The sequence below is a fragment of the Rhinoraja longicauda genome, chromosome 13 (genome assembly GCF_053455715.1).
Source record: "Rhinoraja longicauda isolate Sanriku21f chromosome 13, sRhiLon1.1, whole genome shotgun sequence".
In the NCBI taxonomy this organism is placed as follows: Eukaryota; Metazoa; Chordata; class Chondrichthyes; order Rajiformes; family Arhynchobatidae; genus Rhinoraja; species Rhinoraja longicauda.
This window is the reverse complement of record NC_135965.1, coordinates 42,254,419-42,279,664: the sequence shown is the minus strand read 5'-3', so window position 1 is coordinate 42,279,664 and position 25,246 is coordinate 42,254,419. Positions and strand designations below refer to the sequence as shown.

Sequence of the window (25,246 nt, the reverse complement as noted above, 5' to 3'; positions counted from 1 at the left end):
TGAAACCCTGGCAACATTCTAGTAAATCTCCTCTGTACTCTCTCCATTTTGTCGACATCCTTCCTATAATTTGGCGACCAGAACTGCACACCATACTCCAGATTCGGCCTCACCAATGCCCTGTACAATTTTAACATTACATCCCAACTTCTATATTCGATGCTCTGATTTATAAAGGCAAGCATACCAAACGCCTTCTTCACCACCCTATCCACATGAGATTCCACCTTCAGGGAACAATGCACAGTTATTCCCAGATCCCTCTGTTCCACTGCATTCCTCAATTCCCTACCATTTACCCTGTACGTCCTATTTTGATTTGTCCTACCAAAATGCAGCACCTCACACTTATCAGCATTAAACTCCATCTGCCATCTTTCAGCCCACCCTTCCAAAAGGCCCAAGTCTCTCTGTAGACTTTGAAACTCTACTTCATTATTAACTACACCACCTATCTTAGTATCATCTGCATATTTACTAATCCAATTTGCCACACCATCATCCAGATCATTAATATAAATGACAAACAACAGTGGACCCAACACAGATCCTTGGGGTACTCCACTAGACACTGGCCTCCAACCTGACATACAATTGTCAACCATTACCCTCTGGTATCTCCCATTCAGCCATTGTTGAATCCATCTTGCAACCTCACTATTAATACCCAACGATTTAACCTTCTTAATCAACCTTCCATGTGGAACCTTGTCAAATGCCTTACTGAAGTCCATATAGACAACATCCACATTCTTGCCCTTATCAGTCACTGAAAGTAAGCATGCAGGTACAGCAGGCAGCGAAGAAATCCAATGGCATGCTGGCATTCATTGCGAGAGGATTTGAGTTTAGGAGCAAGAAGGCCCTACTGCAGTTGTACAGGGCCCTGGTGAGACTGCACCTGGAGCATAGTGTGCAATTTTGGTCTCCTAATTTGAGGAAGGACATTCTTGCTATTGAGGGAGTACAGCGTAGGTTCACCAGGTTAATTCCCGGGATGGCGGGACTGACGTATGATGAAAGAATGAGTCGACTGGACTTGTATACACTGGAATTTAGAAGGATGAGAGGGGATCTTATGGAAACAGAAAATTCTTTGAGGATTGGACAGGGTAGATGCAGGGAAAATGTTCCCGATGTTGGGGGCGTCCAGAATCAGGGGCACAGTTTAAGAATAAGGGGTAAGCCATTTAGGATTGAGATGAGGAAAACCTTTTTCACCCAGAGAGCTGTGAGTCTGGAATTCTCTGCCACAGAAGGCAGTGGAGGCCAATTCACTGGATGTTTTCAAGAGAGAGTTAGATTTAGCTCTCAGGGCTTAGGGAATCAAGGGATATGGGGGAAAAGCCGGAACGGGGTACTGATTTTGGATGATCAGCCATGATCATATTGAATGGCGGTGCTGGCTCGAAGGGCCAAATGGCCTACTCCTGCACCTATTTTCTATGTTTCTATGTTTACTGCTGCTCACAGAAGTTCATGATTTCCTTGGCTGATCAACTGTTGCAATCCAATGATCCTCCTGATAAACTCAAATAAATAAATTAAAGTCTAAAAGTCCGAGCATCAAAGAAAAACATTTTACTTTTCATGTGCCACAGCGATCCAGCTTGTAAGGGAGGATGCCTGGTTTCAAATATAGATTAAAATCCATTCATCTTGAAGGGAGATGGAGGAGGATATGCAAGAAGGGATGTGTGAAGCAGTTAGCAAAGGATCTCAACCACTGAAGAACAAGGATGCCCTTCTTTTTACATCAATACATATTTTGCTAAACTTCTGCCAGAACATCTCCTTAAGTAATGGGCGTGATATTTTACCATGCTTTGGCTTGGTAAAGTGCTTTGGCATATTTTACCATGTTCAAATGCCAATAAGATTTACTTTAGCTCCATTAATTGGATGCCACTGCATTTAGACGTACCAAGGAGTTAATGGTGAAGAGCAAGTGATAGGATCATTTGAATCACATCAGACAGATAGGTGTCTAGATTACTTGTGTGGGATTCTGCAAGAACAGTATACAACAAATACTAATTAATTTTTGCTGTTTTGTTGCTGGTTTGGACATAAAACTAAATGATTTTATCCCCACAAAATAATACTGCAATGAAATATATCATAACAGTGTGCTCATGGTACTAGATTTATCAAGGTAGCATTTTTCCATGCTGTGGAGAAGAAACTACAGTTAACTGAATTATTTTGTTTAGTTTAGAGATACAGCGTGGAAACAGGCACTTCGGCCCACTGAGTCCGCACCAACCAGCGATCCCTGCCCATTAACATTATCTTACACACACCAGGGACAATTTACACATACACCATGCCAATTAACCTACAAACTTGTACGTCTTTGGAGTGCGGGAGGAAACTGAAGATCTCGGCGAAAACCCACGCGGTCACGGGAAGAACGTACAAACTCCACACTGACAGCACCCGTAATCGAGATTGAGCCCAGGTCTCTGGCGCTGCAAGCGCTGTACGGCAGCAACTCTACCGCTGCACCACCATGCCACTTCAATTGCATGAAGTAATTTGTTATCAACAGTTAAGATATTCTGCCATTGTAGGAATTTAACGTTAAAATGGGACCACATGTTTTAGAAATAATATTCAATAGAATTTCAACCTCAAATGATTTAGAGCTGAAAGTATACAAAAATAGAGATAAAATAAAAATAGATAACACTTGTGGTTCAGTATATTTACATTGTTTGGCTACACAATTGTTAATTTCAGTATCATTAGTAAATCATCAATTTATATTTTAGTTAATCCGGCAATACTTACACTTGGGTGAGCCAATGAGTCATCATCTTGGTATTTAATGGCAGAAGGAACATAATCAACCTCTTGTTTGATTTCAATGCTAAAATCACCTGCTCGGTTGCTCAGCACAGTGGTTTCATGTTTAGTTTCTGCAGGTTCTTGTATCTAAAATAGAGGCAAAGATAGAACCATAAATATTATTTTAAATCTCAATGTAAAGTGAATCTTCTGTCATCAAATCCTATCATGGGAATTTTAGTAAAGTGGTTAAGTAACTGGAAGAAAATCTGCCGATGCTGCTAACCTGAAATTTTTAAAAAAAATGCTGGAAATGTTCAGCAGGTCAGGCAGCATCTGCATGTAGATAAACAGAGTTAACATTTCCAGTCAAAGACTCTTCATCATTGGTGAAGTATCTGGACCGATAATCCTGATGCATGAGCTAAATCTTTACAAAGATAGATGGGCAATTTAAAACCAATTCATTTAATAGTTTGTTTGTTTTTTTAAGTATAGTGCAAAACAGATAACAAAACAACTGGATTGTTATAAAATAATTATCTGGTTCACTTAAGTTTTCTAAAAATCAGCCGTTCTTTCTCTAGGCAGGACTCCACAGTAATGCAATTGACTCGTAACTGTCCCCTATCACATCATTTACTTGAAAGCAGTTCATTCCAGCTTCCAGCTTCTCATGGCCTGGTACGAATCGGTATAAAATACTATATTTATTAATGATACCCTCATTTTGTAAATTATAATGATGAATAAAATCACAAATCTAATATTGGATGAACAGTGGATTATCTGTCCAAATAAACAAGATAAATTATTTTTATATTATTGACCACGCAAATATAATTCTCAGCAAAATAGTCTTACGTGGAATAAACACATCTTTTTACAGCCACTTTAACCAATAGCTTGTGGGTGTTAGCCTTGCGAACAATAGGGCTATGTTACTGAGAATAAACAAGCCTTATTGCCATAGATGTTTGAATGTCAGACCAATCAGACGGTTTGAAGAAAAGACAGGACGAGGCACAAGTTCTACCAAGATCTGACTGGATGGTGCACAGAATTCCTCCTGCTTCTATTCCTAATGTTTTTGCTTGTGTAACTGTACAAGAACACTCATCAGTTTTGATATGAGAATGTCTTATTTGTTCCCTATATGAAAGAATGACAGTGGATCATCATATCTTGTGTCATAATATCCCACAAAGCAGATTCTTTCCCATTTTTGTGAGAACATTTTCAAATACAGCATGCTCTGACTTTATTTTGAACAGTTCGCAATAATAAATTAAAAAAATAACAGCAGCCATTAGTCAGGTCGAGCTTGTTGTCACATGCATATGGTAGTACAGATGCAAAGAAAGTCTTGCTTGCAGCGGCATCAAAGACACACAGATTCAGATAAACACAAAGTAGACATATATTATACATAAAATTTCGAAAAGAGAAAAGACTGTACAAGAAAACAAGACATTAGTGTAAAACACAATTTTTAAAAAACTCCACGGTTGTGTAAGAGTTGAAACATAATGTTCTGATTTGGAGGTACGATTAGGGTTGTGCATGTTGGTTCAAGAACCTGATAGTTGGTTGCTGAACCTGGTGGGGTGGAGTTTCAGGCTTCCGTCTGTATATTCTGTACTCCCAATGGCAGCAGTGAGAAGAGAGCCTGGCCTGGACAGTGGTGAAACAGCAGTCACCTTCTTGGGGCAGCACATCATGAAGCTACTTTTGATAGAGGTTATGTTTAAAAAGGTGTCGGAGGGAGAGGTAACATTTTGAAGCCATCATGCAGGAATATAATAAAGAACAGCAAAATAAAATCTTCAAAATTATATGGAAGATATACATTGAGTACACCTGCACATTGAATCATAAAATTATTATCACATGAAGGATATGACTCTAACCAACAAACCTGTGCTGGCTCTCTGCAAGAATATTGGAGAGACCACAGCTGGAATACTACATGCAGTTGTAGTCTCAATATTTAAGGAAGGACATGCTTCCATTGTATGTAGAACAGTGAAGTTGATGTATGAAGAATTCAGGTTAAGGTCCAGATACCTTAACCTGAAACAATGCCGCCAGTTTCCCCCAGAACTGGGGGCATTGATTCAAATTAAGGGATCAATTCAACAGTAGATGAGGAAGTACTCATTTCAAAGTATTGTGAACTTTTGGAATTCTTTACCACAAAGACCTGAGGAGGGGGAGTCATTGAATGGAGGCATAAAATAGCATTGATAAAACTGTTCATTACAAAATGCAGCTGAAAAGAGCTCACTTAGAAATCCTATAATTTCTATAGTTCTGGAGATCACTTCAGCCCTTAAGCAGTTTGCGGCCCGGTGGTATGAACGTCGACTTCTCCAACTTCAGATAGCTCCTCTGTCCCTCCCTTCCCCTCCTCCTTCCCAGATCTCCCTCTATCTTCCTGTCTCCACCTATATCCTTCCTTTGACCCACCCCCGACATCAGTCTGAAGAAGGGTCTCGACCCGAAACGTCACCCATTCCTTCTCTCCTGAGATGCTGCCTGACCTGCTGAGTTACTCCAGCATTTTGTGAATAAATCGATTTGTACCAGCATCTGCAGTTATTTTCTTATACTACCCCTTACTATGTAGGAACCAACTGCAGATAGACATAAAAACCTGGAGAAAATGAAATGGTGACGTTTTGGGTCGAGATCCTTTCTCAGGTCTACTTTCACCTATCATCTATTCCTTTTCTCCAGAGATACCTTTTGACCTGCTGAATTACTCCAGCTTTTTGTGTCTACCCATTACTGTGTTACCCAACATGAATTTCTCTGCTTGCAGAAGGCATTTTCTTTCATTTTTATATTAAAATGCCACATCCTTGCCCTTCTTTCTTTTCTCTAGTCTTTCTACATTGGGCCTTATTCTCTTTCCTATTGTCAACCTTCCATCAATGGTGCACCCTTTTTCTGCTTCACCTCACACTCAATCTTTTGTGACATCCAGGGCAGGCTTTGTTTGCTTCACCTTTATTCCCATTAACATATAACATATAACAACTACAGCATGGAAACAGGCCTGTCCGGCCCTACCAGTCCACGCCGACCATTCTCCCTGACCTAGTCTCATCTACTTGCACTCAGACCATAACCCTCCAATCCCCTCCTATCCATATAAAGAATTGGAAAGAATTTCAGACTTGAAGAGACCAAGATGGTACCTGAAATGTGGCGACTCTGGTGTACTGACTCAGTGCGGTCTACCATCTTATGGTAGTTATGATTGCCACGGAACTGTAAGTCTAAAAAAAAATCACTGTACTATGATAATAATGTACCATTGAGCCATTTAAATTACCCAAACCAACCTCTTAAAAGCCCACACATTGTAATTGCCCATTTGCCTTTGAATCCAATTCAAATTGGCCAAATCTATTTTCAACTCACTAAAACTGACAATCACGTAATGTATTTTTTACTCCAGACATCTCTGTTTATTGTTCTGTAGAGATGTTAAATCTTGTGCACTGTGATCATCATTTCTTCAGTGACATTTACTCGACATGATGCTCTTTGAAAAATACAAAAAAAACGACCTACCTTTTTCACATCTCTATTTGATCTGAAAGTTTGTTGGACAAAATAATCACTTTCAATAGCTTCGATACTTTTCACTCGTTTCACCTGTTCTTCAATTGTTGTTTCTGGAAAAAAAAAGAGAAATTAAAAATATTTTAATTTAAAGGGCCAACGTTTCCACTTTGAAAAAGGGTCTGAGAATACAAATACAGAATGCAATGTCATTCCATAGGCTGCTGCAGTGGGCTGAATTTTGTTTTTACCCCTGTGTGAATTAAGCCTGAATGTGTCAGATCTTCAGCTAACTCTGCAAAGTCAAAGTTTCCAGTACTTCCCACTGTCACAAAATAATTGATAAACTAAAATAACAACACATGCCATGGGAAATAACATGTAAAATATATTTTCAGCTGCAAAATTATGGGATTTCAGCCATAAAATTGGGTTAAAATAGAAGACAAAAGAATGATGGATAAAACAAAATTGCTGGTGTTTGCTCTTGAAATACACAACCAGAAGCTTCTGACTTTTATGACATCTTTAAATCAAGTTTAATTCCAGAAAAAGTGTAGCAAACAAGATCAAAGATCCTCAAAGGCTCATTCCCATTAAATAATCAGATGTGCACAGCAAGAGGGAAAGGGCAAGAAAACCCCACAAAATCAAACAAACTAATGGCAAGAGAGAGAGAGAAGATTGAAAGCTCAGAATGGTTCACAGATACAAGTAAAAACATCTCGACATTTAGCTTGTCATGATAGGACAACCCTGTCATAATGGGAAGTAGCCGAGTGAATCTATTTTGGACTGTTTCCAATGCCAGTATATCCTTGATTAAATCAGGGGACCTGAACTGTGCACTGTACATCAGTACCCTGCACAGTTGGAGCAATACTTATCTATTTCAAGACACCAACTCTTGAAATGAAAGCAAATATGCCATTTGTCTTTCTAACCACTTGCTGAACTGAAGAAGGTTCACTCCAAAAAGCTGCCTGTCCCGCTGAGTAACCCCAATATTTTGTGTCTATCTTCGGTGTAAACCAGCATCTGCAGTTCCTTCCCACACTTGCTGTACATGTCTAACTTCAGATCCCTTGGTACTTCACTCATCTGCAATCTCAATCTTTTTCCATTTGGATAATGGATGCTTTTAGATTCCTTTTAGCAAAGTGCATCACCTATGTATGGCTGTTAAGGGATTTTAAAACAGTTGAAGGTGAGACACATTCCAGGTTGCATTCAGACATTCACAAGAAATGTTTCTCAAAAGGGCTTCGAAGGCCCATAAGAGATTTGCAACAGCAGTTAAAATGTCAAGTCAGCATCTGTTATAGCAAGCTTGTAGAAAAACAGAAGAGCTATTTTCCCCAGGATACAATTGGATAGGATAAGTGTCAGGCATATATATTGAACTAAAGACAAGGTAAAAGTTTCTGAGATTGTTTTAACAACAAGAACAGAATGGATGCCTGCTGTAGCCCAAAACAATTACAAAGCACCACAGTGGAACCACTGAAGTACGCTGGTTGGCCTTAAATACCAAAACAAGATTAAAAAATCAAGACAGCCAACTGTCCATCGGCGAAACCAAACACAGGCTCGGCGATCGTTTCGCTCAACACCTTCGCTCAGTCCGCCTTAACCAACCTGATCTCCCGGTGGCTGAGCACTTCAACTCCCCCTCCCACTCCCAGTCTGACCTTTCTGTCATGGGCCTCCTCCAGTGCCACAGTGAGGCCCACCGGAAATTGGAAAAACAGCACCTCATATTTCGCTTGGGCAGCTTGCAGCCCAGCAGTATGAACATTGACTTCTCCAACTTTAGATAGTTCCTCTGTCCCTCTCTTCCCCTCCCCTTCCCAGTTCTCCCTCTATCTTCCTGTCCCCACCTATATCCTTCCTTTGTCCCGCCCCCCTGACATCAGTCTGAAGAAGGGTCTCGATCCGAAACGTCACCCATTCCTTCTCTCCTGAGATGCTGCCTGACCTGCTGAGTTACTCCAGCATTTTGTGAATAAATGTGTCCAAATTGGTCAGGTAAATTTATACTTGTCTTTACTATGTTATTGTTTTATAACTGACGTGTTGTAAGTTTGATTGTTAAATAATTATTGGGGTGGCATAGTGGCGCAGCAGTAGAGTTGCTGCCTTACAGCTCTTACAGCGCCATTAACCCGGGTTCGATCTGGGTATGGGTGCTGTCTGGATGGAGTTTGTACTTTCTCCCCTTGACTGCGTGGGTTTTCTCAGAAATCTTCAGTTTCCTCCCACACTCAAAAGACGTACAGGTTTGTAGGTTAATTGGCTTGGTATCAAAATGTAAATTGTTCCCAGTAGGTGTTGGATGGTGTTTATGTGCGGGGATCGCTGGTCGGTGTGGACTCGGTGGACCGAAGGGCCTGTTTTTGCGCTGTATCTCGAAACTAAACTAAAATTATTCTTTAAAGAGATTCTTTCATCAATATGCTGCATATTGATCCCTAAAACCCTAATCACAAAGCTGGACCATCTTGTTTATTCCAACTTTGTTTAATTCTCATAAAGAAACAAATTTGCTCTTTGCTCTTCGTTTAGCTGCACAAACACAGCAGATATACGAAGTAATGTATCCATGCGATCATCGAGGATATGGAAAGGAGAGTGAAATTAAATATGTTAGGGAGAGCGCCACCAAAGAAAGAAAGAAAGGAAGACAGACAGCAACTGAAAAGGTGACAGAGAAAGAAACTGGAATACGAAGGTAGTAAAATTATTCAGAGAATGATAAATTCTCTGACTTTGGAGACTGCTCTTCATTTTTGAATAGGTACAATATGAGAGTACCATCGGGATTCTGAAGATGGGTCTCGACCCAAAATGTCACCCATTCCTTCTCTCCAGAGATACTGCCTGTCCCGTTGAGTTACTCCAGCATTTTGTGACTATCTTCAGTTTTAAACCAGCATCTGCAGTTCCTTCCTACAGATGAGAGTACCATCACTGGATGATACTCTAAACAGCTCGGGCTGTCAACGAGTAATACAACACTTTAACCAGCAGAGGACAGCAGATACTAAGCTGTCTCGGAGTATAACACCTGCGTTGCTGCTCTTTTTTTGTATTTTATAAATAAACTTTGTTTTCAATGTATTCTGACAAAAATCACTATCTTGAGGTGTGGAAATAACTTTCACCCTGCATTGTTCACATTTACACAACACGTGTTAAATGACATTTTGGTCCAGTTACAAACTCTATCACAGGTTTCATCCCTCTGCCTGGTAAAAAAAAAAATCGAAATTGAAAGCATTTTGCATTCAACCTTATCACCACAGATGACTTATTTGTTGAGCTGCACATCATCAAGCTGTCTATTTCCACCAGCATAATTTTGCTTATGGTGCTTCTGCGGCAACTGTCTTGCAGCTGAAATCTCGTCTGCCTTCAGCGGCTTCAGGCTTAAACTATTTCAAGTGGTTTATTCTGTTCTCAAAATCGAAACTTGTACAATGCCTTTCACACATCGCTCCTGCATTTGCCTCAAATTAAGTAATATCTCTCCCCTCACTATTTCTGTTATTAGCTCCACAGCTTTATAGCCCTTAAGATTCCTTTACACCACTAATTCCCACCTCTTGGTCTTCCCTAAATTTGACCATTTTCGGGTGGTCAGTCAATTGACAAAGGGGTAACAAGATCTGGAAGTAGTGGGAGCCCTCCTGCAGATCTGCATTCACCCGTGCAAGAATGGATAGTGTTATGGCAGAAGGAATTGACAGAAAAGCAAAGGGTAGGTGGGAAACAAGAAAACAAGATGGGAGTACTGAACAGGGGAAGAATGGGTGAGCATTTGGGAGAATGAAATTGAGTACAATCTGAAGGTGGGAAGGGTGGGCATTTGAGTGATCAAGAACATTTGAGAAATACACCGATCAGCCAAAACATTATGACCACTGGCAGGCGAAGTGAATAACACTGATTATCTTGTTACAACGGCACCTGTCAAGGGATGGGATATATTCAGCAGTAAGTGAACAGTCAGTTCTTGAAGTTGATGTTTTGGATGCAGGGGACCTGAACGACTTTGACAAGGGCCAAATTGTTATGGCCAGTCGACTGGGTCAGAGCTTCTCTGAAACGGCAAGGCTTGTGGGGTGCTCGGTGAGTACCTACCAGCAGTGGTCCGAGGAGGGACAAACCACAAACCGGCGACAGGGTGTTGGGCTCCCAAGACTCATCGATGCGCGAGGGCAACGAAGGCTATCCCATCTGGTCCGTACTGACAGAAGGTCTACTGTGGCACACGTCACAGAACATTTTAATGGTGGTCACGGGAGGAATGCAGGCTGTCATAATGTTTCAGCTCATCAGGTCATAATGTTTTGGCTGATCAGCGTATGTTCTGAAGCCATTCTATCAATTGGTAAATGTAGGTTTATTCTTGTCACGTGTATCGAGGTACAGTGAAAAACTATGTTTTGTGTGTCATTCAATCAGAGATCAGATAATACGATACATAAACACAATAAAGTCATGTGCAATAGGTAGAGCAAAGGGGGAGATACAGAATGAAGAATATAGTTCTCAGCATGGTAGCAGAAGTTTCATGGACAAAGTCCAATGTCCACAATAGGGTAGAGGAGAATCGGATCCTTGTTTATGGAAGGACATTCTGAAGCCTAAAAACAAGAGTGGAGAAGTTGTTCCTGAGTCTCCAAGACCTTGAAGTTTTTCATAGAACGGAGGACAACAAAAGAAAGGCCACCTGGCCCACAATATCCGTGCCGAATATGATGCCAACTTAACATGATCTCCTCTCTTGGGCACACTTTCCAGTTTTAAGAAAATCTTAAACATTGCAACCATAGAGAATTTTGGACATCTACACTCATAGATGACAAGGTAGAATTAACTATGTTAGAAGTTCCCATATAGTCCATATGTAAACTGCTATTTTTATATTCATACATTAAAAAAACAAATTGGTCTGCAGCATTTACTGAAACATTTCCCTGTATTTTATTCTCTTTAAATTTAAAAAGTAATGGGATAATTTTCAATTCAAAACTTCTTGTAATTGTACACGTTCTGGAGTTGGTTTTTAGACAAAAGACAAACACTTCCAACAACTATGGATCTATGTGGATTTATTCTGTGTACAGAATTTAATTTCTTGAGCTGTTAATTTCTCTAACTTTAATTTTATAACGGAGAGTACTTTAAAGAAATAAGTCAAAAGTACCACTGTAATTTCTCAGTGGATAAAGTTGATTGAATGGGAACTTAAAAATTTGCTGTGCAGTACGCAACAATCATATTACACACAAACAAAATGGGGGCAGTGATTTAACGTAGGTGGTCTCAAAACTTTAGTAAACCCATAAGTTAGATCACCAACCATTTAAGTTACACTAATGAGAATTTGTCAACAGGCAGCGAAAAGCACTTTACAACAGTTTGATAATTAAATTATAACTGCCGCTGCCAAAAATAATTAACTCTTGCATCACCATTCAACTGAACACAGCTTGCAGAGCAAATATTGAATGATATCAATTAAAAAATTAAATCTGGAACTCAAAATAGGGATTGTGCCTGAAGATGCACAATTAAAAACATGTCGTTATTTTTCAGTCAAAAACCTCATGCGGTACAAAATCCATTACCTAAGGACTAATTCAATAAAATTGGTGTTTCCAAATGTCAATGAAGAAAAGGAAAACAGAAGCAGAAGTTCAATTACTCTGAGAAGCTCTGTGTTTTCATTTTCCTGCCTTTACCAGTGCCTGGAATTAAATTCTAGCTTTTGTGAAAAAGGATGATACTTGGTGTTAAGCAAGGGGAAGAAACTTTCAAAAGCAGAAAATGATTTACTCCATGTTCAGGCATGTTATTTTTCATTACACTGGTAATATCAGAACATCTGCTGAAATACAATATGATTTACATCTGTAATTGTTTAAACCTGTAAATCTCAGAAGGCTCAAACAAACATACATGTGTATTTTGCGAAAAAGGTTTGCACCTGAAATTATAAGATTTAAATAACATTCCCTGTGTACAAATTACTATAATTCCTTAAACTATCAATAATTCATTTTTAAAAAGGTCAGGTATTTTATAAGGTGCCACTAAAAAATGTGAAGCACAACCAATTATGGATTATGAATTGTTCTTCTTCATGACACAATCCATCTTCTATTTTTAGTCATTTAAAACAGCATATGTGTTTATGCACATATACAATTATGGAGTTACAGTGCCCTCCATAATGTTTGGGACAAAGACCCATCATTTAATTATTTGCCTCTGTACTCCACAATTTGAGATTTGTAATAGTAAAAAATCACAATGTGGTTAAATTGCACACCATCAGATTTTAATAAAGGCCATTTTTATACATTTTGGTTTCACCATGTAGAAATTACAGCAGTGTTTATAAATAGTCCCCCCATTTCAGGGCACCATGATGTTTGGGACACAGCAACGTCATGTAAATGAATGTAGTCATGTTTAGTATTTTGTTGCATATCCTTTGCATTCAATGACTGCTTGAAGTCGGTGATTCATGGACATCACCAGTTGCTGGGTGTCTTCTCTGGTGATGCTCCGCCAGGCCTGTATTGCAACCATTGCAGCTTATGCTTGTTTTGGGGGCTAGTCCCCTTCAGTTTTCCCTTCAGCATATAAAAGGCATGCTCAATTGGGTTCAGATCGGGTGATTGACTTGGCCACTCAAGAATTGATCATTTTTTAGCTTTGAAAAACTCCTTTGTTGTTTTAGCAGTATGTTTGGGATCATTGTCTTGCTGTAGAATGAACCACTGGCCAATGAGTTTTGAGGCATTTGTTTGAACTTGAGCAGAAAGGATGTGTCTATACACTTCAGAATTCATTATGCTACTACCATCAGCAGTTGTATCATCAATGAAGATAAATGAGCCAGTACCTTCAGCAGTCATACATGCCCAGGCATAACACCCCACCACTGTGTTTAACAGATGAGGTGGTGTGCTTTGGATCTTGGGAAGTTCCTTCTCTCCTCCAGACTTTGCTCTTGCCATCAATCTGATATAAGTTAGTCTTCATCTCATCTCTCTACTAGACCTTTTTCAAGAACTGTGGTTGCTCTTTTAAGTACTTTTTCGCCAACTGTAACCTGGCCATCCTATTTTTACGGCTAACCAGTGGTTTGCATCTTGTAGTGTAGCCTCTGTATTTCTGTTCATGAAGTCTTCTGCGGACAGTGGTCATTGACAAATCCACACCTGACTCCTGAAGAGTGTTTCTGATGTGTCGGGACAGGTGTTTGGGGATTTTTCTTTATTATAGAGAGAATTCTTCTGTCATCAGCTGTGGAGGTCTTCCTTGGCCTGCCAGTCCCTTTGTGATTAGTAAGCTCACCAGTGCTCTCTTTCTTCTTAATGATGTTCCAAACAGTTGATTTTGGTAAGCCTAAGGTTTGGCTGATGTCTCTTAACAGTTTTATTCTTGTTTCTCAGTCTCACAATGGCTTCTTTGACTTTTATTGGCACAGCTTTGGCCCTCATGCTGATAAACAGCAATAAAAGTTTCCAAAGGTGATGGAAGGACTGGAGAAAAGACTAGGTGCTGAGAGCTCTCTTTTCCCTGCATTAAAGAGGCAATTAAACACACCTGAGCAATTACAAACACCTATGAAGCCATGTGTCCCAAACATTATGGTGCCTTGAAATGGGGGGACCATGTATAAACACAGCTGTAATTTCTACATGGCGAAACCAAAATGTATAAAAATAGCCTTTAATAAAATCTGACAATGTTGACTTTAACCACATGTGATTTTTTCTATTACAAACCTCAAATTGTGGAGTACAGAGGCAAATAAATAAATGATGGGTCTTTGTCCCAAACATTATGGAGGGCACTGTAAGTGAATTTATACCCCTCAATACCCAGTTGTTAAGCTGAACAGAAAGCACGTCCTGACAGGCTCGAGTGTTTCTTAAAGGGCCTGTCTCAGTTAGGCGATTTTTTAGGCAACTGCAGGCGACTGTCAAAGTCGTAGCAGATCACCAAAATATTCTTTTACCCTACGACAATGACCACGACAATGCCGAGTCAGGTCGATAAAAGTTAATTTTTTTGTGAAACTAGCTAAGTTCCTGGCTAAGAGAATACACCGTCTTAGGAAACATCGCAAAATTCCCACACTTATCAATGCTTCTCCGACATCCTAATTTTCACTGAAATCACTGACAAATCTGTAATTACTTGAGAGTTTTGAAATATAACATCTTGCCAAGCTTCATGGTAACAAGGCATAAACTGGATTGACTTCCAATTTACTAATTGCAGTATTAAGAAATTTAATTTTAAACGTGGTTAAATGGATTTTTGTGCGGAGTGTGGGCATTCTTTGAAAATGTACGGGAGATGCATATCTGGTTTCTGGGTTGCATATCTGGGTTGGGAGACTACTTTAAAAGTGATCGCTGATGGCCATAAACATCGCAAAATTCCCATGCCCTTAAAGTTAGGAAAAAAATCTCACTCCACTTTACTTTCCAGGCAAGTACTGGAATTACATGTGGCTTAGAAATAGTGGAATGAAAAATGAGTTGCTGCTGGAATAATCTAATTGAATTGTATTAAAATCTAAATATTTTGAAAAAAGTAAGTAATCAAAATTTAAAATCTATCTTTTATGTTTTGTACTTTACCTAAAATTAGCAGCAGACAAGGATGACAATTTGCAATAACACTTGAAATGTAAAAATGTTCAACATTTCATAAAACAGATGGTGCAAGAATACATGAAAGCAGTTTTATGATTTATTTAGCTGCTGCGATCTCTTGAAAACCAATGCTGCGATACAACTGTTCTTCACGTAAAGAATACAATTGCCATTAATTTGATTTAAAAAAAATCATTAACATTTTAAAATCATTAACTATTTAATTCTAAAAATCCTCTGAAAATTTGAAACACCAAATTATTGGAAAAATGCTTCATTTTAGAATTTGTTCCATCATATAAAATGTCAGAAGAACTGAATTCTCTATTGCTTTACTTCAAGCATAAAGTTATCGCAGGTGTACTGGACATTATATTAAGTGGAATGAACATCAAATTTATTTCTTACAAATACTGAAAAACTTGTATCATGCTCATACTGCTCAGAACGCCGTGGGGGGGGAGGAGGACAATGGAGGACCCGGCGTGGGGGGACCGCCCTGAGGGGGGAGGGGAAGAACAATGGACCCGGCGTGGGGGGACCTCCGTGACGGAGGTGGGGGGGGGAGTACAATGACATGGGGGGGGGGGAGAGAACAACGGACAATGGGGAAACAACGTGGGGGAACTGTGGGAAGGAGGGGTGGGGAACAAAAGGAGGATCCGGCGTGTTTTGTAACTTTGTCAGCATCGCAGGTGGCTGCTATTTGTATACATTGTGTATGCAAGCAAAGAATTTCACTGTGCCGAGTCACATGTGACAGTAAAATATTCCTATTCCTACTTGATTTTAAAATAAATTGCCGGAACAGCCACAAATATTGTCATCTCTTCCAAAGCAATTTTTGGCTCAATTGATTAATTTACTATGAACCAGAACACAATGTGTTTACAAGGTACCAGTCATTAAGTGCCATCTGCTAGCCATCTTCAAACACCTCGTAACCACATACAACTAGTCTGTCAGGAGAGGTAACACAGACGTTGCAGGCTATACCACTTTTGTCACTCAGGCCAAGTCAGAGATATGCCTGCAATAGGCAGCTCCCTCTTTCAAATACACAGGGCTAGATATGTAATTCAATGCTCAATTTACCCTTGCCTCACAGGAGATTTTTGCCTGCTAATTGATAGAAATTAAGCCATTAATCAAGCCACTAGCCATCATTCAGCCCAGAGAAGATGAATACAAACTTTCATAACCACCTTCACATTTTAGTGCTCATTAGCATTAATTTTTAATGCAATTATGCTATTCTTTTACGCTGAGCTCATAAATTACGGCTCTTCTGTAGCTGGCTGGCCTTGTAAAATCTACAGTAATGCTTTGTAGTCTGATCTTAAAGGCAATTACTGGCTTCTTCTATCTTTTATCTCTCTGTCTGCCCAATAACCTCCTTCTACTGATTTATTCCAAATCCTTTCTTTCTGTTTGCTTTTATTTTGTGCTCATTGAAATGCTTTGAATCTAAGGTTTGTAATATTCAAAATTTCATTAAAATTCAAAATAAAATCAGGATTTAAAGAGCTTGACTGTAACTGATTGTTATGTATAGTTTAAATTTTATAATTGGTAGTTTTACATCATAAAAGGGACCAAGTCACCTCGCTCTTAAAGTAAAATTAAGCCAGAATGATCTGGATTATATTCACCAGGAAAAGCATTGAATGTGTGTACACAATGAAAAAATGCTCCTGTTCCAAGGTTTGACAATATTCTGTTGGTAAATATTCTTCAAATACTGTTTGACAGCAAGAAGCTCTTCTCATAAAATTGTTACAACATATCTATCTATTTTACTTTTACTCTGTCTTGCACATGCTGAAAAAAGTTAGAAGGTTCATTCCCATTCCCTCCACAGGAACTACCTCATGTCAAACTCCACCAAGAGAAAAATTGGCATTCAATTTGACCCACAGCTGTTTCTGAACCAGTTCACCCAATAGTTTATAGACTACCTACTATAAGGCTGTCCATCTCCCAAATCAGCCCATCTTCTTCCGAATCCCTCACCCATGTTATTAAGAAGAGAGTTGACCTTTCCAAGGCTCACACAGTCAGCCTCTCATCTTCCACTATACATAAACATGAACAGATCCAGAACATGATATTCCATATCCTAACATACCTCAAATAACTCTCATTGGTCTCCCTGTTCTCATGAGGAATTAGTTAATAATATAATAATAATATATTCCTTTATTCGTCCCACACCAGGGAAATTTACAGTGTTACAGCAGCAAAGTGGATAGCAAGAGATCATTCATTATAAATAAAAGATACATTGTCATCAGTTTCCGTGTGTTCTTAGCTGTTATTGTTGACTTGTCTGCTGGGAGCAGTGCTGGTTGTGCAGTCTCACAGCAGCGGGAAGGAAGGACCTCCTATATCTCTCCTTCACGCACTTGTGGTGAAGGAGTCTGTCACTGAAGGAGCTACTCAGTGCAGTGACAGTGTCCTGCATGGGGAGGGAGTCGTTGTCCAGCAGCGATGTTAACTTTGCCATCCTCCTCCTCTCTCCCACCAGCTGCACTGAGTCAAGGGGTCAACCCAGGACAGAGCTGGCCTTCCTGACCAGCTTGTCAAATCTCTTCCCTTCCACCGCTGAGATGCTGCTGCTCCAGCAGACCACTCCATAGAAAATGGCTGATGCAACCACCGGGTTGTAGAAGGTCCTTAGGAGTGTCCCCTGCACTCCAAAGGACCTTAGCCTTCTTAGCAGATAAAGTCTGCTCTGGCCCTTTCTGTACAGAGCATCGGTGTTTTCGGTCCAATCCAATTTATTATTGAGGTAGACACCCAGGTAGTTATAAGAATCCACCCTCTCGATGTCCATTCCCTGGATGTTCACTGGTGTCGGGGGGACCTGGCTGCACCTGCAGAAATCTACCACCATCTCCCTGGGTTTCCCCGCGTTGATCTGGAGGCGTTTCCGCTGGCACGGAATTTACGGAAAACTTTACAAATTAAAACAAGGGGATTTGTTGCCAACAATCCCAAGAATCCTTTTTCAATTTAAAGTAAATAATCCTTTGACTGCTGAATAGAGGAATGAAACGTAACAGGTACATCTATATCTCAATGGTAAGAGAGCTGACAATGTAGATGGTGAAGGCAGGAAAAATAAAACAATAGATCAAAGAGGTAAGTGTTGACTGAGAAGAAAAAAGTATTGGCTTTAAGAGAATATGAGAAGAAAGTTAATTTGGAAAATACTGAGATAACATCAGAAAGGGAACTTGTGGCCAAGAATGAGTTGTGGAATCCACCCAAGAAAAGGTGAGAGCAGGGTGTCCAAATATGAGAACTGTAACACGATTTGCTAACACTCTGAAGAGAAAGGTTTGTTCTTTGATAGCAGAAGAAGCAGTTGTCAATAATGGAAGTAAAGCCTTGTTTGAAACATTATTCGATACAGAATACATTTCAATCAATTAGCAATTTGTTAATTGAACAATGAACAATATTGTGATACCTGCAATATTGTCATGTTCTGAACATTTACACAAACTAGTTATTGTATTAGAATCTTACAGGAAAAGAAACCAAAAGATAATAGACCCATGGAACTTATTTAAATGATTTCACAGTGAATGGCAAGGCTCTGGGGAGTGTTGTAGAGCAGAGAGTTCCAAGAGTGCAGGTCCACAGTTGGCACCACAGGTAGATAGGGCAGTCAAGAATTGGCCTTCGTCAGTCAGAGTACTGGGTATAGAAGTTGGGAGGTTACGTTGCAGTTGTACAAGACATTGGTGAGACCACATTTGGTCAGATTTGCTCATCCTGTTATAGGAAAGATGTTGTTAAGCTGGAAAGGGTACAGAAAAGATTTATGAGGATATTGCCTGAACTATAGGGAGAGATTGAACAGGCTACGACTTTATTATTTGGAGTGTAGGAGAATGAAGGGTGATCTTAGAGAGATGTTTAAGATCATGATGGAATTAGATAGGGGAAAATACAGTCTTTTACCCAGAGAAGGAAAATCAAGAACCGAAGGAAAGACTTAATAGGAATCTGAGGGCAACATTTTCACACAAAGGGTGGTGGGCATATGGAAAGAGCTGCCTGAGGAAATAGTTGGCACAACATTTTTTTTAAATGGACAGGTACATGGATAGGATAGGTTTAAAAGGATATAGGCCAAATGCAAGTAGGTGGGACTAGTGGGGACAGGGCATCTTGGTCAAGGTGTGCACGTTGGGCCGAAGGGCTTGTTTCCAAGCTGCATAATTCCATGATTAGCAAGTCACAATAAAAATACTTTTTTTCTATATAATAATTTTGCATTGTGATTTTATTTTTTCTTATCACTGCACATTTGAAGTGGTAGAGTTTGGTTAATTATGTGTAAAAATTAAGATTAATAAATTCCTTTCAGTGCCATAGATTCTACTTTATGATTCTACATTTGGAATTAGTTTCAGTGTACTGGTATTTGTTCAGAGAAATATGGAGGTCAACTAGGTCAATTCAGAGGGTAGCTAAAGCCAACCATGTCTGGAGACACAAATATACCAGACGAGAACAAAGATTCCCTAAAGGATTGTAGTAAATCAGGTGGATTATTAAATAAGAAACTAGTCTCGTGGTCACAATTACCGTTAGTGACTCTTTTTATAGCAAATCAACTTGAATATTTCACTTAATTTTCCCGTACGTGAGATTTAAACTCATCTATTTGGACCAATTCCAGGGTCCCAAATGCTCATATATATATATCCCTTTATTCGTCCCACAATGGGGAAATTTACAGCAACTTAACACCAGCAACTTAACCACGATCACACCATGGGAGGGAAGAAGGGAAATAAAGCTACAATAAACATAACAATTAGTTTCTTCCAATTATTTCTAAAACACTGATGAATACTGGACCATTTTCTAAAACTTCAAGTAAAAATTGAAATATTAATAAATTCATATTAATTACGAAAGAGGAAATGTGGTGAGTTTAAGTCTTAGAAATCCTTTTGGTATAGAAAATATGTCTAAATATAGTGCTTGTTTTATTTTGTCTTATTAATATGACATTCTGATAACAGGTCTACTAAAATATGTTTTCTTTTCCTGGAAGATGCTTACGCAATAACTTGTTTAGTGAATGTTCATCATGTGACAATATTGCAGATATCACAACATCTTTCATTGTCATTAACAAATTGCTAATTGATTGAAATAGGCTCTGCATCGAATGATGTTTCAAACAAGGTTATACTTGTATGTCACCGAAAACTTAGATTTAATGTTTCTGATAACAATCTGTTTTTTCTAAATAAGATCAGAGTGTATGCTAGAATGATGCCATGTTAATATAACAAGAGTCCAATATTAAGATCATAAGAAAAAGGAACAGTAGTCGCCATTTGGCCCCTCTAACCTACTCTGCCATTCAATAATGACTGGTCCAACTTTCTCAAATCCACCCTCTCATTCTTTCCCGATCATAATGATTAAGTATCTCGTTCAGCTTTGAATATATATTAAAGGATTCATCCTCTACATTTTTCCAGGGCAACCAATTCCAAAGACTCTCAACAGTTTGATTGAAGAAATTCTTCCACGTTTCAGTCTGAAATGGATGCCCCCTTCTTTAAAAACTATGCCCCTTGTCCTAGACTCTCCCATAAGGGAAAACGTCTTCTTAACATTTACCCTTTCAAACTCCCTGAGAATCTTGTGTGTTTGAAAATGGCACTCTGCTCAGCCTCTTTCCTTTTCTGCACATGTTCTGGTTCCAAATAGGCAGTAATTTACTGAATGATTCAAAACGCTGAACATTAATGACGGAATGAAATAATAATTCAATAAATTTCGAAAAACTTGGCCTTGAGTCTATAAACATTGCAATATTTTTATACTCAAGTAACATGCAATTTAGTACTAAATCCCCAAAATTGCCCCTTTTACTTTTTTTCTGTATCTTTTAGTTAATAAAAAATCAAACTGACTTGATTAACCAATGCACTCCTCGCTAATTGTAATGCGTCACATTTGAATCTATGCAAGAATTAATAAACCATCTGCTTCAAAGAATACTGGAGAGTGTTTCCATAGCAAAAAACAATAAAAAAGCACCTCTCAAAATTAACCTATTTTGTGACCTGCGATTTATCATCGTCACAAATAGATGTTTTCAGTATTTTAAGTATTATTGCCAAATTTAACCATGCCATTTATTAGAGTCAGAGAGATATTATTTCTGTCAAAAATTAGAAACATTAAAATACCATTCATTCCAATGTATGCACCTTTATCATACAGTAATAGAAGCAAGTAGCTTCAAACTAGCTGTCTCATACTACACTGAGAAATTTGGGAGTGTAAACTCCCCACCTGTTCCCTTGTAGGACAAGTGGGTGCAGTCAGGCATACAGGGTTTGCAGATTTGGATCGCTGTTTTCTCCTGGGGCAACAAATTGGTGGATTCTCAACACAATAATTGATTTGCTGCCCCAAGAGGCCTTGTCAGGAATTTTTTTCTTCTTCTCTTGATGAGCATCTCATTACTGGTCCCAGCTGTAACTCTGGTCTGAACCTGCTGTCTTGCTTCGATAATGGGCTCTGGACTGGAACTGGGATATTCCTGTGCAAATGATGGATCTCAATTTTCACCCATGATGTGGGGTTTTCTTCAGAAGTCAAACAACTTTGGCAGATAGGAATTGTAACCAGAGATGCTGCCTGTCCCGCTGAGTTACTCCAGCATTTTGTGTCTATATTCGTTGTAACCAGGGTCATCAAGAAAGGAGAGAGAAAGGTAGAGAGAATGACCGTTTTAATAACGCTTTTAAGACGAATCATGTTGCATTATTTTTAAAGATTATGAATTTTCAATCATAATTCCCTGGGAAAGCTCAATCCCTGAACTCCTCAGAAATGGATATGCCAATGGGGAATTTTGCACATAATTGAACTCACCCAGTGAAACTCCAAGATAAATGTCAATTAGCTTCAAATTATGGGGTAGTGTGGTCTGTTGTTAGTTTTGAGAGTCAAATTTATGCACAGTCATAACAACAATTCGGAAAACTGCATCCCAAGTGCAAAACCGAATCAGATCTTGAGCATGACTAAAATGCAGCAATCTTCTGTCAAAACCTCTTCAAAATAATGGCTATTTCAGCGGAAATAAATATTCCAAAATTCTTCTAAGTTACTAAAATTATTGCTGGGAGATTCGATACAACCACTTTTTACAGCAAAACCAATACACATTTGGATGCTGCCCAGTAATAGATTATGGCATGAATGGAGCTCATTCATCAATTGACCAAACTTGAAATAATTATGATAAAGCAGAAAAAGCCAACTGCAACTGCCATTTCTCTGAAACTCTCAATTTAGACTTTTTTCCTTATAGCCTTCCATATAATTATTTTAAGATATAAATGCAATTCAATTTGGAGAATCATTCTTTAACCTGCTTCCATCACCCATTCCAGCAATACAATGCAGACCATAACAATGTCACTGCATTAAAAAGAGTCTTATTGGTTCTGCTTCTTTCCTTCTTCACCTTAAGAACAGTGTGGCACAGTGCTGCAGCTGGTAGAGATGCTGCCTCACAACGCCAGGGACCCGAGTTCAATCCTGACCTTGGGTGCTGATTGCACGTTCTCCCTGTGACCGTGTGGGTTTTCTCCAGGTGCTCCGGTTTCCTCCGACATCCCAAAGACATGCAGGTTTGTCGGTTAATTGGGCTCTGTAATTGCCCCAAGAACATAGAGGGGGATGAGAGAGCAGGAGTCAATGTGAACGGGTGATCGATAGTCAGCGAGGACATGTGAGCCAAAGAACCGATCATGCTATGCCTTTCAATCAATCAATCCAAAAAAATGCATAGAATAGCAGAAGGTAGAAGCAAGAGTGGGCCAATGCCCCCCCCCCCCCCCCCCCCCCGTCCTGCCCTGCCATTTGATATTATCAATGCTGATCTATGCTAACCTCAATACCTCTTTCTGCTGGTTTAATGATCTGCCCTCCACCCTCCTCTGGGACTAATGATGCCAGTGATTCACTACCCTTTGAGAAGACATTTCTATACTATTAAATCTGTGTCTTCCATTTACCAATCTTTTTCGCCACTGAAAACGTTATCTACTTGGTTAATCGAGAGGTTTGAACAACTCCATCAAATCCCTGCAAGTTTTTTTTAACTTCAAGGAGAATGGCTGTTAGTGGCAATATTTTCCATCATGATAGTGGCAATATCTTCCAATCCATCTCAGCATCCTTCCTCACTGGTGATGCCTAACTGAGATCTAAACAGAATTTAGTATAACTTGGCTGCTGTGCTTCATTTGCCTGCGATAAAGCTACAGATTCCATCCCTTATTTATGGCTATCAATCTTCTCACTGTTAAAGATATGTGCACACAGCTCCCACCAAAATATATCAGTTCACACTTCTATTTTTCTTTGATGAAGCCAACGGAATTAGATTTAGTAAACATTAATTTCATGCTCTTTGATGAAAGCAATATTATTCAATAAACATCAGCAGGTAACTTTATAAGGTCATTTAGAATAGGAGGATGAAAAATGCCTGCTCATAAAATCTGCAAAGGTCACTCGATTTTTGGCTGGTAAAGAGTTTCAGTGAATTAATTTATTAATCATAGAAATACATAAAGTTAGAAATATAAATTATTTCTCGTGCACTTTATAAAACTACATTTTTTATACTTTAAAAAAATGCTATTTGCTTCTGCACTCAAACATTTTCTAATTTTAATTAGTTATGTGGTTAAGAATAATTTCAGTACACGGTTATTAAATAAAAACATTCCAATTTCACAGCTTCATTCCTATTAAAATATATTAAATGTTTATTTCCATAAATCTGACTACTGCAATGCAATTTGTTCACCTACATCAAAATAATACTTGCTTAATATTAATAATTATGAATAACATTACATGTTATATTCCTCCAGTGTTTACTGAGATTAGGTTTTCACACAATAAATAACGAGAATTTGGCAATGTTTTTCCAAAGAAAAAGTACAAATCCTCCTGATTCCAACTTACAATCAAACTAAGAGCCTTGATATTTCAACTGAACACAGGAACTTTTATAATAGAAATAATGAATTATTTCATGACAGCAGAATTGAGCTATAAGAATAAAAATTTTGAGAAACCTATTACAGGCTACCTTCCAATATACTGACAAATAATCACAACACACCTGATATATTTATCCCAAAACAACCTTGTAACCCTTCCAAGACATATGGGAAACATTTAGGGTTTGATTTACATTATAAAGACTTGTTTTTGTACTCAATGATTTCACACAATATTGTGACATTGTGGTCACAGCAGGGGTTTCCATGGCTGCAAACCCTGCTGACACCAATTACATAGTAAAGTGTGAAGAACCAAACCTGCCTGAAGGCCCACCCAGCCAACAGGCATCACAAACGTGAGCCTCATTCAAAACAACTATATGATCAGAGCATTGATAGAAAATTTGAACTTGGTAGGAACCACAAGCATTGCTGCCTACGATAGAACAGCTGACCATGGCAGGCTGCTTTTTTTTAAACCACCCACACAAATCATCACTTAACCCTCCATCTCTCCATCCCCATAAAAGTTCATCTGCACTGATAATCATCCAAATGCAAGAGACTTTATCAAGATGGAGCACACTCTGACAGCTGGACTTGCCAGGCAGACTGAACAAATTACTTTGCCAAATTACTTTGACCAAATTTAACCAAGTTGTAGGCTGGCCTTTTCCATGTGCCACCAGAATGCAAGCAAATAATTGAATCAAGAAAATTATGCCACTAGCTTCTCATTACAAGTTCACAAAGACAGACCTCAGAGCTGCACTCAATTTCAAAACAATATTAAGAAAATGGGGGCCCAACCAGCCATGATAACCCAGCCACAAGGTCATAAGTTCCAGGAGCAGAATTAGTCCTTTCGGCCCATCAAGTCTATTCTGCCATTCAATCATGGCTGATCTATTTTTTCCTCCTAACCCCATTCTCCTGCCTTCTCCACATAACCCTTTATACCCATATTAATCTAGAATTTACCTATCTCTGCCATAAATATATCCATTGGCGGCCTCCACAGCCTTCTGTAGCAAAGGATTCCACAGATTCACCACCCTCTGACTAAAGAAATTCCTCCTCATCTCCTTACTAAACGAATGTCCTTTAATTCTGAGACTCTGA

At 39.0% G+C, this 25,246-nt stretch overlaps 1 protein-coding gene across 1 annotated transcript in view; it reads right to left on the bottom strand.

Annotated features, from left to right (window-relative positions):
* rsrc1 (arginine/serine-rich coiled-coil 1) overlaps positions 1-25,246 on the bottom strand; it is a 279,588-nt gene that overhangs the window by 5,158 nt on the left and 249,184 nt on the right. Inside the window, exons 9-10 of the mRNA XM_078410060.1 lie at positions 6,373-6,476; positions 2,794-2,937 (exon numbers count right to left, since the gene is read on the bottom strand). Coding sequence (XP_078266186.1) covers positions 2,794-2,937; positions 6,373-6,476 — 248 coding nt within the window. The remainder of the gene's footprint in view (positions 1-2,793; positions 2,938-6,372; positions 6,477-25,246) is intronic.